The 20,851-nt window shown below is 42.0% G+C and overlaps 1 protein-coding gene across 1 annotated transcript; it reads right to left on the bottom strand.

The window, feature by feature from the left end:
- Positions 1-7,138: 7,138 nt before the first annotated feature.
- Positions 7,139-8,706, bottom strand: eepd1 (endonuclease/exonuclease/phosphatase family domain containing 1; the record flags this gene model as incomplete). The annotated part of the gene is made up of 1 exon (XM_048592589.1): positions 7,139-8,706. A coding segment is annotated over exon 1 (863 nt), but the record flags the coding sequence as incomplete, so codon positions are not given.
- Between the last annotated feature and the right edge of the window lie 12,145 nt (positions 8,707-20,851).

The following is a 20,851-nucleotide window of genomic DNA, read 5'->3' on the forward strand; positions in this document are numbered from 1 at the left end:
TTCTCAGTCTGCACAATCTCTTTTATCACAAACAGGAACAGGAGTCAGTCATTTAGCTCCTTGAGCCTGCTCTAGCATTCAGTTAGATTATTGTTAATCTGCACCACATCTCCAAATGACACCTTTGCTCTCTATATCATTTAAAATATTTACCAAACAAAATTCAATTGCTCTTGCTCAAGAGCTGCAACTGACCTAACATCACATTCCCTTTTTGAGGGACAATGTGCCAAGTTGCTGTTAGACTTTCTAAGACACAAAAGTGTTCCCCAATTTCTCTTCTGAGTGGCCTAGCTCTAATTTTTAAATGATGCTCCTTTTTCCTGGATTCCCACATCAGAAAAAATAGTTATTTTTGTGTTTACCCTATTAAGTCCTTTTAACATTTTTTTATGTACCTCAATCAGACTAACTTTTTTTTTAAATCCTCAAAGCAATTCACACAATTTCTCATCTTAATTTAACTCATAAATATAACACTACTAACCTTCAGATGAAATAAATCTGTACAGGACCCCTTCCAAGGCCAATATTGGTTAATGCACCAAACTGAAGGCTAGACTTAAGATGGGATCTGACCATGACCCAACAGAGCTGAATTTCCTCAATTAACAAAGACATTAACCTTTTCTGACTCCTCTTTATGCCCACCTCCTTACTTTTATGACGTCAATTTAAATGCATTCTCTTTGTAATTCACCGCCTCACCTGATATATTTATGCTTAAATAAAACAAAGAACTGCAAATGCTGGAAATCTGAAACAACTGAAATTGCTGGAGAAACTCAGCATGTCTGGCAGCATCTGTGGGGAGAAAGCAGGGCTAACGTTTCGAGTCCAGAGAACCTTCTTCGGAACTGAACACTGTATTTATGCTTAAGTTGCTTGAGTTTGGGTTACACAGTCAAGCTCCAGATCTCAGTCAGCCAATGGGGCAACCCTGCAGGAGCAACAACAGTTTCTTTAAATTAAACCAGCTCTTTCAAATAGCTGCCTTAAAGAAGCTGACAGGCTTAACTTTGCAGTTGTCCTCCTATTACACAAAACAAAACATGTCAGGACACAACAACATGGGCATGTGCTTTGTGCTATTTTAAAAGGGACTGTATTGATGAAGAAAGGAGAGTTTGCATTGAACAAGTTAGTCAGGTGTGACGGACGCACAATTGGTATTCAATGATCCATGTTAAAATCATTCAAATGTGAGCACCAGGTCTGGCAGCAGCGTTTGCCATGCCCCTCAACACAGGTAACTACTTTGAAACTGTCAAAGTGGCCGTGCTCCCTTTGGTTGCTTAGGCCAAGTACCATTGGGAAGCTTTGAGTCCACACTGACTCTCTGAAGAGCATCCCATCCAGACCCACTCCCCTACCCTATAACTGTGCATTTCCCATGGCCAAACCACTTAGCCTGCATGTCTTTAGACTGTCGGAGGAAACCCATGCAGACACATGGAGGAAGTGCCAACTCCACACAGTCGCCCGATGGTGGACTTGAACCCAGGTCCCTGGCACTGTAAGGCAGCAGTGCTAACTACTGAGCACCATGCTGCCCATGATAAGATATGATAGTTAATGGTGGGAGTAGAGGGGGCCAGGGCATTGGAGGCTGGAGGTCATACAATTAAACCATAAGCCTTGTGAAGTGACTGAAAATGAGTACCTAAATAGACACTTCTTTTGTAAAAAGGAGACTGACAGTTGCAGCTAAGATGACACTGCTTTTTCTGGGGTGAGTAAGGGATGCTATACAAACACCGATTTAGAAAATGTTTGCTGTATAATTTACACCTCCATGTAATTTTCTTTACAACCTCTGAACCAAGAAATAACTTGCACACTAACGAAAGCATACAGGACTTGTCATGCTAATGCAGCTCCACTCTCTCCTGACCCCTTCAAAAAAAATCCCAACATAGCAGCTCCATAGTGCTTATACACACATTGCTGATACAAATAATGTTTATATTGCAGCACTTTTCATAAATTATTGGTCCTGTCATTCATTCTCAAAACCAAAATATGCGTTGCATTAACTTGCACTATTCAATGAACATGCTAAATCATCCCACATTTACACCCATTTTCAATGCACTGCCAATTCTGGTCAAATGGTTCATTGTATGACCTCCAGTCTCCAATGTCCTATCCCCACACTCCCACCATTAACTATCATATCATATCATGGGCAGCACAATGGCTCAGTGGTTAGCACTGCTGCCTCACAGCACCAGGGACCCGTGTTTGATTCCACCCTTGGGCAACTGTCTGTGTAGAGTTTGCACATTCTCCCCATGATTGCATGGGTTTCCTCCGGGTGCTCTGGTTTCTTCCTGCAGTCCAAAGACATGCAGGGTATGTGGTTTATGTAGGATGGGTCTGGGTGGGATGCTCTGAGGGTCGGTGCGGACTTGTTGAGTCGCAGGGTCTGTTTCCACACTGTAGGGATTCTATGATTCTATGTGTAGGTTAAGCCGTTTGGCTGCGGGAATTGCACAGTTACAGGGATCGGATAGGGGAGTGGGTCTGGGTGGGATGCTCTTCAAAAAGAGTGTGCGGACTCGATGGGCTAAATGACTGGCTTTCACACCGTAGGGATTCTATGATATCCTACCTGGATCAGTTCTTACTCATACCAATGGAAAAACACAAATCTCATTCACCATTCCACTGAATAAGTCTTGATAACCAGTCAAAGAGCTTTTTAATCTCCCATCTAAAATAATTTTTATCGTCTCGATGGTCTTCCTCCTGGACTGTATATAGCACTGTCCAGGATTCTAATGTTCAAATCCTAAGGCCAGTAGGCTAACCCCCAGGATTGGCGATCAATGTTCCATCTACATTCCCTTTGTATACATGGCCTGCTTTTGCAGTATGTCAACTTTTTGGTGTACATGACCTGTTTGTTTCATTGTCCGGTCCCAATAGGATTCCTGCGCGATTTTATGTGTGACATCTTAAAGAGATTGTTAGTCAGGTACAGCCGATTTATTCCCTGTGGGATCAGACCTCAATTGCTGTGCAGCCACGCACCCACACAGCTTAGAAGGAACACTAAACATAGTGGAAAAGCAGTGGCCTGATTGTAAAGTAACTGGACTAGTATTTCTGAACCTCGGGGGACATTGACTCAAATCCCACTGTGCTAAATGGTGAAATCTGGCTACTATTCAAAAGCAAAAAAAAAAAATCTAGCCTAATGATAACCATGTTAAAAAAAATCCACCTGATTCACTAATGCCCTTCAGGGGAGGAAATATGTCATTCTCACCTGGTCTGGCCTACATGTGACTCCAAACCCACAGCAAGGAAGTTGACTCTGAGCAATTAGGACTTAGTCAGTGATGTCCACATTCTATGAATGAATAATAAAACAAATCTATAACAGAATGAACCAGCATAGCCCTCAAACCAAGGCACCAACTCTGTTTAACGACAACTACAAAAGGATGTGCCGACAGGCAAGCCTAAAATTAGGTGGCATACTGGTAAAGCTACAATGCAGGTTTAGATGCAGGCTAAAACAGCAGAAGCAGAGTGGAATAGAGACAGCTAAGCTCAGGTATGTTCTGTACAGAAGAAGCAGGATAAATCTCATTGGCTAATTACCCATCAGTCCTCTCATCAACGCAGTGATGGGAAGGGTCATTGCCAATGCTATCAAGTGAGAATAATCCAGCAATAGCCTGCTCACTGATGCAGGTTGGTTCCACCACTGCTACTCCACTCCTGGACTCATTACTACCATGATCCAAACAGACAAAATAAAACTGAACTCTAGAGGTGAGGTCAGAGTGATTACCCTTGACATTAAAGTAGCTTTTCACTAAGTATGGCATCAAGGAACTCTATCAGACTTGGAATCAGTGGGAATCGAGGGATATTTCTCCACGACGAGGAGTCATACTTACCACACAGCAAGATCATTGTCCTGATGGAAGACCAGTGTCCTCACTTCAAGAGTTCCTGAAGCTGGTGTCCTAGGCCTATCCATCTTCAGTTCTTTCATATTGACTTTCCCTCCATCATACGGTCAGAAGTGGAGATGTTTGCTGATGATAGCACCATTCACAACTCCTTGAGTACTGAAGCAGCCCATGTCTTTATATACTAACACCCGGACCAAATTCTGGCTTGGGCAAAGAATATTCATGTCACACAAGTTCCAGGCAAGAAAGAGAATCTAACCACCTCTCCTTGATATTTAATTCTCTTTTGTCTATCTTTTCACCCTCCCTCATTTCTGAGAATTCAGCTATGGACTTCAGTCTGTTGCTCGTGGGCAAAGTACAGCAGTGGTTTGCTGTCATTTACTGCTGGTCAGTTGACCATGAAGCTCTTCCACTCTTACGACCTGCCAACAAGCATACTAGAAGGATTTACAACTGATAATTAACATGTTTGGCCACATCACAAACACATCTTCTGTGATCAAAGGTATCATAGAGTCCTTACAGTGTGGAAGCAGGGCTTTCGGCCATCAAGTCCACACCAACCCTCCAAAAGGCAGCCCATCTAGAGCCAACCCCCTACCCTATCCCTGTAACCCTGCACTTTCCACGGCCAATCCACCTAGCCTGCACATCTTTGGACTGTGGGAGCAAACCAGAGCACAGAGGAAACCCACACAGACACAGAGAGAATATGCAAACTCCACATAGACAGTTGCCTGAGGGTGGAATTGAACCCAGGTCCCTGGTGCTTTGCAGCAGTGCTAACCGCCGAGCCACAGTGCTACATAAAGGCACTGGCATGGTTGATTTCTGGTACAGAGGTAGGAATGCTACCACTGTGTAATCGGCCTGTCTTAATGGCAATCCCCCACAATTAACCTCCTGTGAGTTGATCAGAAATTGAGCTGGAGCAGGCATACAAATACTGTGGCTACAAAAGCAGGTCAAAAGCTAGGAATCCCGCAGCGAGTAACTCATCTCCTCTCTTCCCAAATAAAAACCGAAATAATTGAGGATGCTGTAAAACAGGAACAAACACAAAGTTGCTGGAAAAGCTCAGCAGGTCTGGCAGCATCTGTGAAGGAAAAGAGAAAAAAAAGGGTTAACGTTTCGGGTCTAGTGACCCTTTCTCAGAACACCGGACCTGAAACGTTAACGCTGTTTTTTCCTTCATAGATGTCCTCTCTTCCCAAAGCCTGCCCACCAACTCCAAAGCACAAGTCAGGAGTGTGATGGAATATTCTGCACTTGTCTTGGAGTATGACTGCAACCTAACTCAAGACATTTGATAGCATACAAAGTAAAGCAGCACACTTTATTACCACCGCATCCACCACCCTCCACCACTGATACACAAATGGCAGCAGTGCGCACCATCTACAAGATGTACCACAGTAACTCACCAAGGCTCCTTCTACAGCACTTGCTAAATTCATGACCGGAAAAGAAGGAAAGAGGGCAGCAGATACACGGGGTGAGGGGGCATATTACATAAATTCCCCACTAAGTTGTATAGCATTCTGAATTAGAACTGCATCAGCATTTCTTCATCGCCACTGGGTCAAAAATCCCTTCGTAATAGCACTCTGGGACTACCTACACCACATGTAATGCACCTGTTTAAGAAGGCAGTCCAACAGCACCTACTCAGGGGAAATTAGAGATGGACAACAAATGCTGGCCTAGTTTGTGACCTCATCTCAAAATTAAAAAGAAAATCCCCGAGGTTTGCCACTACCAAAAAGTTATTTCTAGGTGCAACATTTGGCAAACCAACTGCTGCTCCGAGACATTTTGAGGGAAGCATCGAAGGAAGAGGAAAAATGGAAAAAAACTCTTCCAAAGAGCATTTCGGCCCCACAGAGTGGAAGCTTAAGGAGTCACTTTCAAAACCCCCTTTGGGACATTGAAGAGGAGTCTCAAACACAGTAAAAATCAGACCATCTACAACACGCTCCTGACTTCAGTCTACCCAACACTACATTAAACACTCGGAACTGAAGCTGGTTCAATCCCAGTTAGAGCACAGCGTTCAGTCCTGGTTACCACAGAAAGGATATACCTGCTACAGAACTTGTACGGTGCAGATTCACCAGAATAATATCTGGGCTAAAAAAGAGACTACGTTACAAGGCACAGATTTGCATATTCAAAACTTGTATTCTTGAAATGTAAACCACTAAGAGATGATTTAATTCACATTGCCTAAGATGACTGAATGAATTGACAAGGTGAGGGAATACAGAACAAAGGAGCACAGCCTTGAAATTAGAGTTATGCTGTTCTGCAGTGATGTAGGAAGCATTCATAAAAATCTCCAGACCTACCTCCCTGAGGCTGGCTCAATTTCCAGCTTCAACACTGAAATTGAGAAAATCTAAAGGTTGTTAAAGGTTATGGAAGGAAGGTGGGTGGATAAAGTTAAGTGTCACCTAATTGAAAGACGGAACAGGCTCACAAGGATGATACTCTCTTTCCTGATTTTGAACCTCTAGTCCAGATTGAAAATATTTGCAAGGAATGATGCCCATTTCTGACTCCACAATGTGCCTGGAAAATCCTTTAGTTTTCTTTAGCTCTCTGAAACCAGCTGGATTGAGAGTCCAAGTGAATTCTGAAATGGGAGATCACATTTTGAAGATATCTTACCCACTAGAAGGAATGCAGAATGCCACTCTAAAATAAGGACAACCATCCCCTTCCATTTGGCTGAGGGTGAGTGAGGAAGTGAGGCATTCTGAGTGCAAATATACTTTATCAGAAGTTAAACCTACCTCATAACCCATAATGTTGAACCAAGTTTATCTTTTCATATTCAACAAAGAGCAAATGCACAAATCTGCAATGTCAGTTTTCAACATTTTTTTTTGTTTAGCAAGCAAAAAGCCAAGCAACTGCAATCTATAGCTCAGCCTAATGCTCTTTGAGTTGTTGACTGAACCATTTGTATTTAACGTTGAACTGCACCGTTAGAGAAATGCAATGAGTGAAACATACTAAAAAAAAGGTTCCTGGAAAGTTGCCAATGGAAAATATGGAACCACAAGCATATGACAAGCCAAATGGTTTTTAAGAGTCTAAGAGAAAATACAAGCGAAACAGGTCAAAATATTGGAGAAGAGGACTAAGCATTGGAGAGCCTTTGAAAACCAGATGGAAAAGACCATGAATACAAAGCTCACCTGTTCTCCAGAAGGCTCATGCACACCACCTCTCTCACCCCAGGGTTATTGGCCTTTTCGATTGAGCAGTCCTGCAGATTCCAAGTGGCCAGCCTCAGGACACGCTCACCATCTCTCAGTCCGCTAAAAACCTCCACGTTTGGCCGTGTTGAGATGATCTGAGTTGGCCCACCAGGAGGAAGGTCCAGGTCCTCACTCTGCAGGCTGAGTGAAGTGGGGCTAGGCCGAGGCTTGGCTGTGAAATCGATGCCACCATTGGCCGTGTGGGTGGACGTGGGCCGTGAACACTCTGCAACAATCCGAGGCCGGACTGTATCCAGGATCGACGAGCTGACAGACGTTACTTTCAGCAGGTCATCAACAGTTTCGAACGGTCCGCACTCTTTCCGGTAACTCACAATACCTCGTGCAATTCGGTCGCTGATCCCCTGCAGGTTCATCAGCTGGGACACTGTAGCAGTGTTAACGTTGATCCTACTGGCAGAGGAAAGTGTTTCAGAGTAGGGATCCTTTCGCGTGGAGCTGGGAGAGTGCTGAGCTGAGCCAATGCTTTTACTGTTTGACACACAGATCTCCAGCTTAACCTGCTCCAACCTGGCAGCACCAATACCACTCACCAGTGCCAAATCCTCAACTTTTTTAAACCCGCCGATACACTCCCGGTACTCCACAATGTTCTGGGCCACCATCCGGTTCACCCCTGGGAGGGTCATAAGCTCCTCTTCGGTAGCTGTGTTGATGTTGAGTCGCTCCTGATTCACCAGAATATTGCTGAAGTTACATGCTGCACTGAACTTGCGATTCTGGCCTATCTCCAATGGATCTTTGGGGATTGAACGGTGGCAGCCTAGGTTCCCTCCCATTGTTAGTCAAACATGAGCACCAAAAGTCTGCAAAAACAAAAATCATTCACTCTCTCACTCTGCAATTAAGAGCTGCTCTCACACAGGGCTTTGAGACTCAGCAGTCACATTTGTCTGCGTCTACTCGTGATACTACTACAGACTGGAAAATACTTTCGTCCTGTAGTTACCCCGAGCAGAACAAATCAGCTCCCAGCTAACCACACAGTGCACACAGGTTTCCTCAAGACAGTTAATGCACTCTCTTTCAAATTCCACTTCCTCCACAGCAGCGTGTTTGTTTCTCAATAAGCTGCTTATATCCTTGTTGCGTTAGGCTGCTAAATCCAGAGATGTAAAGCAGGCACTGTGCCAGCCCTGCTGTCAAATCATTGTGCAGTATTAGCCTCGCTCATGAATGCCCATCATCTCGAGTAGGTGGAGCCCAGTGCATCTAGCTGACAAATCATAATAGCTTGAGGGCAAGTCACATGGTATCAGATCTGATGACAGAGTGCAGATTTTCACAACCAAACAATAGGAGCTTTGCAGTTAAGCGGCAGAGTTTCTGCACCTTTCCATTAATTCCTTAGCCGTTGATGTTTCTTCAATCTTCATCCAGTGAGAGACATTCAAACCATGCCTTCCTTCACTTCCCAAGATGAATTATACTTGCTGTTTTCATTCAAACTGGTAGCTGGTGTGTTTGGGGAGCTGAGCAGCTTCCTGGCCTCTGTGAAAATAATAGACAGGAGTCAGTTAATGTACTGCAGTTAGAGCATGTGCAGATTCAGACCCAATGAAACTTAATTGCAGCTAAAATGGGCCCAAGTGCATTACAGTTACCTTTATGAAAAGAATCACAGACCTGGAACAGTCTGTTTCAAATCTCACCATTCTCGTAACTATCACAATTACTTTCATTGCAATTAGTAAAAGTTTGAGTTCAGATCATTAACAATGAGTATTTTTAGTGAAATTTGCAAATACCGACCATCATCCATTAACTGGTTGGAATGATAGGTCACCAAACTTTGATAATGTTACAAGTGAAACAGCTGAAGCATCTGCTAAAATATATTCAGCAATATTAAGTTGAAAGATAAAGTACAACACTCTCAAAGTTGTGGTTGCTCAACTTTAAGTGAAATGACCTAAGCAAATCCCATTTTCGGTTTAAAACCAGTGTTAAAACTAGAGTTTGCATCTGTAGCATCTTCCTCCACAGAAAAAGAAAATTAAAACATTATACTGTGTAAGTTGAAGTACATTTACACGGTTAACTTTTAATTTGCTAAATAAAGAACATTGAAATAAAATACATTTTAAAATATACAGTAGTGAAGCTTCTTCTTGAGTACCGTGCGCAGTTCTGGTCACCCTGTTATAGGAAGGATATTATTAAACTGGAGAGGGTTCAGAAAAGAATTACCAAGATGTTGCAGGGAATGGAGGGTTTGAGTTATAACAATAGACTGGAAAGTCTGGGACTTTTTCTACTGGAGCGTAGGAGGTTGAAGGGTGACCTTATTGAGGTTTATAAAATCATGAGGGGCATGGACAAACTGAATAACAAGAGTCTTTTCCCATGGGTGAAGGAGTTCAAAACTAGGGGGCATATTTTTAAGGTGAGAGGAGAAAGATTTAAAATGGACCTGATAGGCAACTGTTTTTACAGAGTAGTTCGTGTGTGGAATGACTTGCCAGAGAAAGTGGTGGATGCAGTACAGTTACAAAGTTTAAAAGACATTTGGATAAGTGCATGAATAGGAAAGGTTTAAAGTTATATGGGCCAAATGCAGGCAGGTGTAACTAGTTTAGTTTGGGAACATGGTTGGACCAAAGGGTCTGTTTCTATGCTGTATGATTCTTTAACCCTTTGTCTCACTGACCATCCAAACCTACAGCCTCTACTGCTCCAAGTCTCACCCTCTCGTCTATCCATCTCGCCAAACCTCCCATTTCCTGACTTTGCTGCTTGCCAAGTCCCCCTCAGAACCCTCACTGTGAATGAGGCAGCAGCAACATGAGAACCTAGGGACACGAGTTCAGGGATTATTACAGCCTCAGCTCAGTCTTCTGCATGGTTTAGGCCTGTCACATCCTCAGAGCTCTGCCTTTAGATTAGACCAGACCTGACCTCTGACTTCCCATGAATGCAAATGAAGGTTCCAAAGTCGGAGCTTCAGGGCTGTGTAAGTGCAGGTCTCAAACAGTGCAGAAGCCTCGAAAGTCTCACTGCAGTCACCTCCCCAGGGTCCCAGCCCAGTCAAGAGTGGGAAGCGGTGACCAGAGTCAGAGAGCCAAAGTTTCAGTGATGGGTAAAAGAGCGAGTTTGGGAGTGGGAGAAGCTGCACGTCAGAGGGTCAATAACAAGAGGTAACACATACTGCTTCAAATAGCACTAATTGGGTCTCAGCCTGAAATCACACTGCCATCAAATGGCTCAGAACAGAATCATGCAACAGGCCTCATTAACTGAACGATAGGGAAATCAAACCACGTGAAATAGGGCAACATTAAATAATAGGAATGAATGTTGAAAAGGTACTTGGCATGCCTGTTTAACCAAATAAAACAACAAATAGGATCTTAGCTTCTCTATCGACAAACAATTCCCAAAGCTGTCACAATTCAGACAACTTTAAGATGTAACAGCACCACTTCCTTCAATGCTTTTTAAAACTATCTCAAGGGATACAGGTGCCGCTGTCACAACCAGCAATCTTTGCCAATGCTATCTTATCCTTAAGGAGGTGGTGATGATCCACTTTCTTGAACCGCTTGAGTGAATACATCTGGTGCCAATACATGCACATCACTGTTAAAGGAAGTTTCAATAGATTTGCCGACATAGTTAAGAAATGGCAACATAATTCCAAGGCATGATGGTGTACAGTTTGGAAGGGAACTTCCAAGTCATTGCGTTCCCATACATCTGCTGACCCTGTCTTTCTGAAAGGTTGAAATTGCAGGTCTGATTCTCTCTTGTCAGACATAGATACTGCCTGCTTCTTGTATGGCTTGAAAATTACTTGCCACTTATCAGTTCATGCCTGACTTTTGTCCAGATCTTCCTGCACTAATTGTTTTTGTATCAGAGAAGCCATAAATTGTACTGAACACTGGATAATAATTAGTAAACATCCTCACTGCTGAGATGTTGGGGCAAGGCAGGTTGTTGTTAAGGCAGTTGAACATGGTCAGGCCTAGACACTAACCTCAGGAACTCCCACAGCAAAGTTCTAGGAATGAAATGAGTGACCTCCACTAACCACAACCATCTTTCTTGTGCTAGCTATGACTCCAACCAATAGAGAGCTTTGAGCCCAATTCCCACTGACTTCAATTTTACCAGGGCACCTTGATACGCCACTCAAAAAATGCTGCCTTGATGTCACTTTCACCTCCCTCCAAGTTCAGTACCACATATCTGATAGTTTGCAGTATATAAGTCTGACTTATCTTACAGCAATGCAAAGATGAAACCAGTTTCTTTTTAAAAGTCTGGGGCGATTAATGTTACTCTAAAACACCTCAGAACATGTAGGATTCAGTATACAAATGGACTCGGTCAGAACCAAGGTCTTTTCTCTGGGAAGATTCTCTATCTTAATTACGTCTCCATTTCCACCCAAAAGCTTTAGTAATCCAGCACAGTTGCACTGATTAGAGAACAGACTAATAGAATCAAACACAGATGAGTCAAACCATTGAACACTACACTCAGCTCTTTTGCCTTCTTGGACCAAAGCTGCAATAAAGGTCTGGCACTGAGAGGCCCTGGAAGAATCCACATTCTGCATCAGTGGGCAGGTTATTTGACGTGTAAGCGCTGTTTGAGGGCAATGTTGACGACACCGTCCATCACATTGTTGATAATTGAGCAGGGGCTGATGGGCAATTATTTGCCAGATTGGATTTCATTGATCTTTTAAGCCAAGACATAGCTTGGCAATTTTCCATTATTTCATAAATTTTGGGTAGATGCTAACATTTTAGCTGTACAACATGGTGATTGGTACATGTAATTATGGGGCACAAGTCTTCAGCACTACCACCCAAACACTGTTAAAGCCCTTAGCCTTTGTGATATCCAGTGCCTTCAGCCATTTCATGATAGCACGTAGAATGAATTAAAATTGTCTGAAGATCGGTATCTTCCATACTGAAGACTTCAGGACCAAGGCAGAGTTGAATCAAACAGCACTTCTTGTTGAGGATGTTTGCAAATCTTTCAGCCGTGTCTTTTGGCTCCTCCATTATTAAAAAACGGACATTCGTGGAACTTCCTCCTCCTGTTAATCATTTAATTGTCCACCACCATTCAGGACTGGCAAGACTACAGGCCTCTGATCCAAACTGCTTATTTTTCCCAGATCCTGGGTGCCTACAATGGAGATATCAGAGATTCTCCAAAGTTGATGCAATGCTGTCAATTTACAACTCACTCTTACATGAACAAAAACATAAATTACTGGAAAAACCCTCAGCAGGTCTGGCAGCATAATTAACACTTTGGGTCCAGTGACTCTTCTTCAGAAGATTTTTACACAATCATGCACGAATAATAAAATTGTTGCAGAAAACAATGACTCAGCTTTCCTTGGATAACTAGGATGTTTTCAGAAAAGAAGACAGGACCCCAGGGAGTGTGCTACAGTATTAGCATGGGATTTCCCCTTATTGTAGCATTTGAAAACCACCATTTAAAATTGTAAACAACGATGGCATGCATAAGTGCAAATCTATCCACGTACACAAACATACAATGCAAGCTTTATAGAATGCTTTAAAAATAACCAAATCCGTTGCCAATTTCTATATGACAAAATAGGCAAATTGAGTCTAATTATGGCATGAAAGGTCATTTTTATCCCCGAAATGTATACTTATTCATAAAATCTGCAAATACATTATATAATGTCAAATTTGAATTGTTATGTAATGTGAAAATCACATCACTACATCTGACATTACAAGTTATGTTTACAATGCACTTAAATTTAGTGCCAACCCCAAATATTCTCCGGTGCATTAAATGGATTGTTTTACACAGCCTGCAACCCCTTTTGAGTCCTATGGCAGAAGGGGCCTTAGACAGTCACCTATTCCCCCTGAGCCTCAGCAACAGCTGCACCAAGCTGTATAGCATCACCATTATTATGGTACAAGAGATCATAACCACAACCATCCATCCAAGGAACTTCATGCATACCTCATTCCAGTATCGCACCACAACATTTACATAGCAGTCCAGCTCACATTGGTAGCTGGCTTTATGCAAATAATATGCTAGTTTATATCTATCCTTCTTGAATATAATTAACTTACTTACCTTCCATTATAATATCACTCATATTGCTTTTACACAACTCAAATGTAACCTCCTTCTTTCTTAAATTACTGAATTACTTATTCAGTTAGCCAACCAAATAACACTTATCCTCTATTAACTACAATTCTCCTCTCCCAGGATGCTCCATCTTACTTTTGACCATTTTCTTCTCATTGATACATTTGGTTCAGAACTTTCCCAATCTTTTAAAAATACTAAGATTTATCCCTCATAACCCTTTACAGCTGTTCTTATTAGGCATTGTGGCCCTTTCAAACCTCTTCTACAATTCACTGAGGTTATGGCTGATCTGTAACCTTACTCCATTTCTCCCACATGTCCACTATCCTTAATACATTCATCAGTCATAATTTGCCTATAGCCTGTATTTATCCATAGCATTTTAAAACTGAAAGTAATCTCCACACATTTAAGTAATTTTGCAATTTTTGAAAATATCCCAGTGATCTATAATCTGGGGTTTCAAGTTCTCTTTCTACCTTGTTTTCAAAGCTGAAGACAAACATTGAGGACTCATTATATTACAATGTCATATGGTGCACCTTCATTGTGACCATAAACTGTTCAATTAGCTTCTTGCGACATCCATAGGAGCATTAAAAGTCCCTGTTCTTTTATTTGTTTAATTTTTAATTGTCCCTTTCCACACTGACTGAACATGGAAAGGAAGACCTGACTGTAAATCTCTTCAGTTAAGTGTTCATGTTCTGTCAGATGATGACAGGGCAGATTAGAGTGAAGTTCTGAAGATCAAAACAAGGTCCTCCAATCTATTTCCTTTTTATTTTCAGACTCATCTTGCTGGTAAGATTATTTCCCATCTTTAAGAACGTAGTCCAACTTTTTTTTTTCCTGAATTGCTGCAGTCAATGTACTGAAGGTGTTCCATAAACCTTTTTAGGTAGTGTTTCAGGATTCTGCAATTTATATTTATATAGTGCCATTAATGTGGAAAATATTCCAAGCTGCTTCACAGAGACAATGACACCCTCCTGATATTATGTATTTCAGAGCGATAGTTGCTACTTCAACTTCTGCATTCCAGAATATAATTATGGTCATTTGTCTGCAATCAGCAACAGATGCAAAGGCAAAGAAAGGCATTGTTTTCCAATTACTTCCCTATTTTCAAAGAGGAAAGAGAAAAAGGAACATAGCAGTTTTTACACTTTTTGCTTCAACCTCACTTATTAACATACAGACACATTCTAGTTGAAGCCACTGGTGAGGACTAGTGGGGTAACATTCCCACGCTTGCTGAAGCAGCTCCATTGGTTTAAAAGGAAGCCCACAGACTTGCAGAGGAGCCTGTTGAGGAGTCACAGGATTCATAGAATCCCTACAATGCAGATAGAGGGAGTCCGACCCATCAAGTCTGCACTGCCCCTCTGAAAAGCATCCCACCGTGACCCACACTCCCATATGCTATTCCCATAACACTGCATTTATCATGGCCAATCCAGCTAGCCTGCACATCCCTGGACGTTATGGAACAATTTAGCATCAATCCACCTAACCTGTGTATCATTAGACTGCGGGAGGAAACCGGAGCACCCGGTGGAAACCCATGCAGACAGTCACCCAACTGCTGTGAGGCAGCAGTGCTCGCCACCGAGCCCACAGTGCCACCAACAGCTTATCAAATCTGGCAGCATCTATGGAGAGTTAACATTTCTGGTCTGCGACCTTTCTTTAGAACAGAGGTTACAGACCTGAAACATTAACAATGTTTTTCTCTCCACACATGCTGCCAGGGACAGCATTTCTTGTTTTTAATTTCAGACTTTCAGCATCTGCAGTACTTTTGCTTTGAAGTCCCAAGTATTTATGCTAGCTATTGTGCCTAGCTGATAATGAAAGTGATCATTCTTGTTGGCATGTAGGTTATAAAAAATTGTATGCATTCCAGCTAAGTCCAATGCTTGACAATGAACTATTAGCTAACAAGTCAGGTGCCTTCAAAAGACTGCGTGGAAACGTGGCTTTCAATTTTTATTTATACACTGCAGTAAGTATAAGCATTCAGAGGTAATAGTGACAATCCAACGTTATTGATTCCGTAACATTAGTTGCTACCTCAATTTCCACTTTCTAGAATAAAAATCATGGTTAGTTTGCCACAAAGAGTATCACTGTTCAATAAGGGATATTCCTTGATCAATAAACAAAACATCTTGTCAACAATAATAAGCCACCCAGAAGGCTATGTTTCGTTTAAGCTTCACAAAGCATTGCTTCAATTCCTACAGAGGTGCTTTTCAATCACAGGACAAAAACCTTACTTAGAACACCAATTGTATACTTTCCTTCTGAAAGACATGGAGAACTGCTTCAACAACTCGATCTCATCTCCACTAATCTAACTATCATAGATACACTTACCAATGAAAGCACTGGTGAAAGTAACCACTAGACAGTTCTTGTGTAGACTAAGTCCTGTCTTCACATTGAGAATAACCTTACACATGTTGCTTGGCACTACCACTGCGGTGAAAGGGATAGGTTGCAAGCAGAATGAAGAACTCAGGACTGAACACTTAAGAGGCAATGTGGGCCATCAGCAGCAGCAGAATTGCATTCAACTGGAATCGGTAACCTCATGGCTAAACACATCATCCACTCTACCAGTATCAAGCAAGGAGATCAATGCTGGTTCAATGAAACATGCAGGTGGTCATAACAGGAACAGCACTAGGCATACACAAAAATGAAATTTCAACCTGGTGAAGGTTCAACAGAAGACTACTTGCATGCAAACTGCAAAAGCTAACCTTACATCCAGCAGATCAAGTCTACACACTGCAGTCTTGCCACATCCGGTTGTGAATGAGGATGGACAATTAAACAACAAACGGGAAGAGCAGGCTTCATTAAATTTCTCATCCTCAATGTGGGAATGGTAGCATATCAGCACAATAGGCAAGGATGAAATATTTGCAACAAGGCAGAAGTTCTAGGTGGATGATCCATCATGTACTCCTCCTGAGATCCTCAGCATCACAGATACCAGTCTCCAGCCAATTCAATTTACTCCACATGACATCAAGAAAGGACTGAAGGTGTTGTACACTTCAAAGGCTATGGGCCTCGACAAGATTCAGCAATAACACCAAGACTCGTATTCCAGAATTAGCCATGCGTGCTAATCAGGCTATTTCAATACCCCTGCAACACTAGCATCTACCTGGCAATGCGGAAACTTACCCAGATTTGTCTTTTCCATTAAAAAAAAGTAAGACAAATCCAAACCGTCCAGTTACTGCCCTATTAGTCAATTCTTATTTACTGGCTAAGTAAGGTGGTTGACAGTGCCTTGAAGTGACGCTTACACATCAATAACCTGCTTACTGTTCTTCAATTTAGATCCCACCAGACCCACTTAATGCCTGACCTCATTAGAGCCCAGGTCAATCATGGAAACAAGAACTGAATTCCAGAAGTCAATTGGGAGCCTGACATCAAGAGAGAACTTCATTGATCAGGAATCAAAAAGGGAAAAATAAAACATCCACTGGTTGAAGTCGTACCTAGCACAAAAGGAAATTGTCTGTGATTGTTGGAGATTAATCATCTGTGTCTCAGGTCACCTTTGCAGGAATCATTGGCCCAACTAATAAGGTTGCCACTAGTGGCAAAATCTTGAAGTGCGGACACAGTTACAGAATAAAAGGGCACTCATTTAAAACTGAAATGTAACGAAATTTCTTCACCTACAGCATAGTGAATGTCTAGAATTCTCAATCCTAGAGAGTTGTGAAGGCTAGATCAGTGAAAGCATTTATAGAGGAGGTAGATAGATTTTTAAACATCAGGAATTTGAGGGGTAGGATATACTGGCACAAAACAGGTCTTAAGGTCTGCTGCAGATCAGCCGTTTTTTGTTCTTTATTCATTCACAGGATGAGGATGTTGCTGGCTGGGCAGCATTCATTGCCCATCCCTAATTGCTCAGAGGGCAGTTAAGAGTCAACACATTGCTGTGGGTCTGGAGCCACATGTAGGCCAGACCAGGTAAGGATGGGCAGTTTGCCTCCCTAAAGGTCATTAGTAAACCAGATGGGCTTTTCCTGACAATCAACAATGGATTCACGATCATTGTTAGATTCTTAATTCCAGGTATTTGTTGAATTCAAATTCCACCATGTGCCATGGCGGGATTTGACCCGGGTTCCGAGAACATTATCTGGGTCTCTGGATTAACAGTCCAGCGATAATGCCACTAGGCCGTCGCCTTCATCATTCTATTCAGTAGTGGAACAGGCTTGAGGGACTGAATGGCCTACTCCCACTTCTATGTCTTATGTTCAAACATTTTCAGAGGCTTCATCAATGATCATTCCCCCGATCAAAAACACTGAACTGTGGATTTTTGCTGATGATTGCACCATGTTCAGCACCATTCTTGTCTCCTCAGATGCTGAAGTAGGTCATGCCCATATGCTGGATAATACTAGCTTGGATTGATCAGTTGCAAGTGACACAAAGTGCCATACCATGACCATCTCCAACAAAAGAGAATCAAGCTTTCTTCCCTTGATATCAACAACATTGCAATCTTTGTAAAAGCTTCTATAGGTCTTTAAAAAGGAAAAGATTCATAAAAGACAAATGTGGATATAGTTTGAGGATGTAACTAGCACAATAGATCAGTGGGAACCAGTGGATGTGGTCTATCTAGATTTTCAGATGGCTTTCAACAGGATCCCACACTGGAGGTTAATAAGCAAAGTTTGAGGATATATGATTGGGAGTGATATACTGGTACAGTTTGAGAACTGGCTGACAGAAAAGAGTAGGAATAAATGGGTCATTCAGCGAATGGCAGACTGTGCCTCATGGGGTACTGTAAGGATCAATGCTTGGGCCATTGCTATTCACAATTTGAATAAATGATTTGCATATGGGGCCTAAATATAATAGCTCCAAGTTAGCTAATGATATAAAACAAGAGAGTAATGAGAGTTGCAAGAAGTATTCAAAGAAGCTTCAAGGAGATTTAGACAGGTGAAGTATGTAGGTAAGAACATGTCGGATGCAGTATGATGCTGAAAAATGTGAACTTTTCCATTTTGGAAGTGTTTCATAAATGGTAAGAGTTTGAGAAGGGTTACCATCAAAAGGGATCTAGGTATCCATGTTCAGAAGTCACTGAAAGCTAATATGTAAGTGCAGCAAGCAATGTGGAAAGTGAATGGTTTGTTGGCCTTTGTTACAAGAATATCCGAGTACAGGAGAAAAGAAGGCTTGATGTAATTGTAGAGAGCCTTGGTGCGACTGCACATGGAGAATTGTGTACAGTTTTGGTCTCCTTACATAATGAAGGACATACTTGTCACTGCAAGGGTGTAATGAAGATTCACCAGACTAAGTCCTATGAGGTGAAATCAAGGTGGCTGGGTATATATTCTGAAGAATTTAGAAGGATTTTCTGCAGTCATCTTATTGAAGAATACAAACTGTTACAGGCTTGACAGGATAGATGCAGGAAGGAGAAGGTTTTAGAACTAGGGATTCTGAATACCAAGGAGGTCATTTACAATGAGATTGGGGGGAGGGGTGGGTGGGGAGTTTATTTTCCCACTCACAGCATGCGTAAATCTTTATAATTCCCAACCCCAGAGGGCTGTTGAGGCTAGTCATCAAGTATGCTCAAGAAAGATATTTGCTAGATATTACAGGAACTAAATCATATGGAGAGAGATCAGCAGTGATCTAATGGAACAACAGGGCAGGTTTGAGGGGCCAAATGGCCTATCCCTGCTATGAATCCCCCAACAGCAACAGCCTGAGGGCTACCAGAAACATTACTAAATAGAAGAGCCTTTTAAACGCTGTAGATACAAGAGCAGATATTAGGCTGGGAATGTGGTGACAAGTCATTCCCAAATCCTGTCCCACTATCTAAAAGACAAGGGTCAGGAGAATGATGGAGTGTCTTGATGCTTGGAATTCTAGCAGCACTCAGGAAGCTCAACAGCATCCAAGACAACAAAGCTCACTTGCTTAGTACTCCTTTTACCAGTCTTGTCATTTTATCGCTCCTCTACTGAAGCACAGTGGCACCAGTACGTATTGTCTAGAAAATACAGTGCAGCAACTCACCAAGACTCCTTTGACAACAGCTACCAAAGCCACACAATCTCTACCACATACAAGGGCCAGTGCAGAAGATGCATGGCAATACCAGAACATGCAAGCTCCCTCCAAGCCACTCCCTGTCCTGACTCAGTTATATCATCATTCCCTCAGTGTCTCTGAGTCAACATTCTGGAACTCCCATCCAAATATCTCTGTGTGTCTACCTACACCTCAAGGACTGCAGTGGTTTGAGAAGGCAGCTCATCATCACCTTCTCAAAAGGTAATTAGGATGGACAACAAATGCTAGCAATACACATATCCCATGGAAGAATAAAAGTTAATAAGGCAGTGAAAGCAACAAGCCTTGCCTAACTGCAGACTGGTGATGAACTTACAGAGATTAAAAGAAAAGAAAGAAAATTTAAGGAGGAGGTTTGAAGGTAGGGCAACTGCAATGAGGTTATGAGGAATATAAATGCTGACAAACCAACAGACACTGCAGCAGAGAGTGGAGGGTGAGAGTTTATATCCTGTTCTTTCATGTTGCCAAGTTTAAAATAGTAACTGCATTGCTGTAGCAATGTCCATCACAGAAAATATCACTCTAGGCAGTGGTGTACCTTTCTCCTTCAATCTATGACTCCCCCTACTGGAACATATACATAATTTAGAAAAAGCCAAAATCTCCAGCATCTGCAGTTCCTACTATCTCTGAAACGATTTCTACCTATCCTGATGCCCGACTCTACCTCCATTTATCATCTAGGTTCACATTTGTAGATTGATCGCCACCTTCAGATAATGGTGGGAGCGTATGCTTTGAAGAAACTTTAGACTATAGCATGAATCATCACACATCCTTTCATCTGTCCTGGCTAATCACAAGCAACTCTGTAACAATAATTCAAACAGAAGGACAGGGAACTGTAGAAACAATCACAAGAGTTCACTTAAACTGGCCAATACTTAATTTTGTACAAAACACTGATGGTCATGCTAAACCTCCCTGTTGGAACTGCAATGCACATTCAGCAAATGAGAATGGATGCACACTATGGAATAATTTGCAGTTCCTTCATGTTTGTGAATACAATTAATTCTAGTGTGCATAAACAAAAGATGAGGGGCAGCGTGGTATTGTGGTAAAGTCACTGTTTAGTAATTCAGAGGCTATTATTCTCTACACATGGGTTCAAATTTAAAATTCAATAACAAAAATCTGCAATGTAAAGCTAGTCTTAGAAATGATGACCGTGAAATTCTCATCTATTGTTGTAAAAACCCACTAATGCCCTTTAAGGTTTAAAGAAAATCTGCCATTCTTCCCATGTCTGGCCGATTTGTGACTCCAAGCCCACAGCAGTGTTGATGACTCTTAACTGCTCTTTGGAATGGCCTAGAAAGCCATTCAGTTCAGGCAATGTTAATAAAC

This window comes from Rhincodon typus, unplaced genomic scaffold (assembly GCF_021869965.1).
Source record: "Rhincodon typus isolate 14 unplaced genomic scaffold, sRhiTyp1.1 hic_rhity00001492, whole genome shotgun sequence".
Classification (NCBI taxonomy): Eukaryota; Metazoa; Chordata; class Chondrichthyes; order Orectolobiformes; family Rhincodontidae; genus Rhincodon; species Rhincodon typus.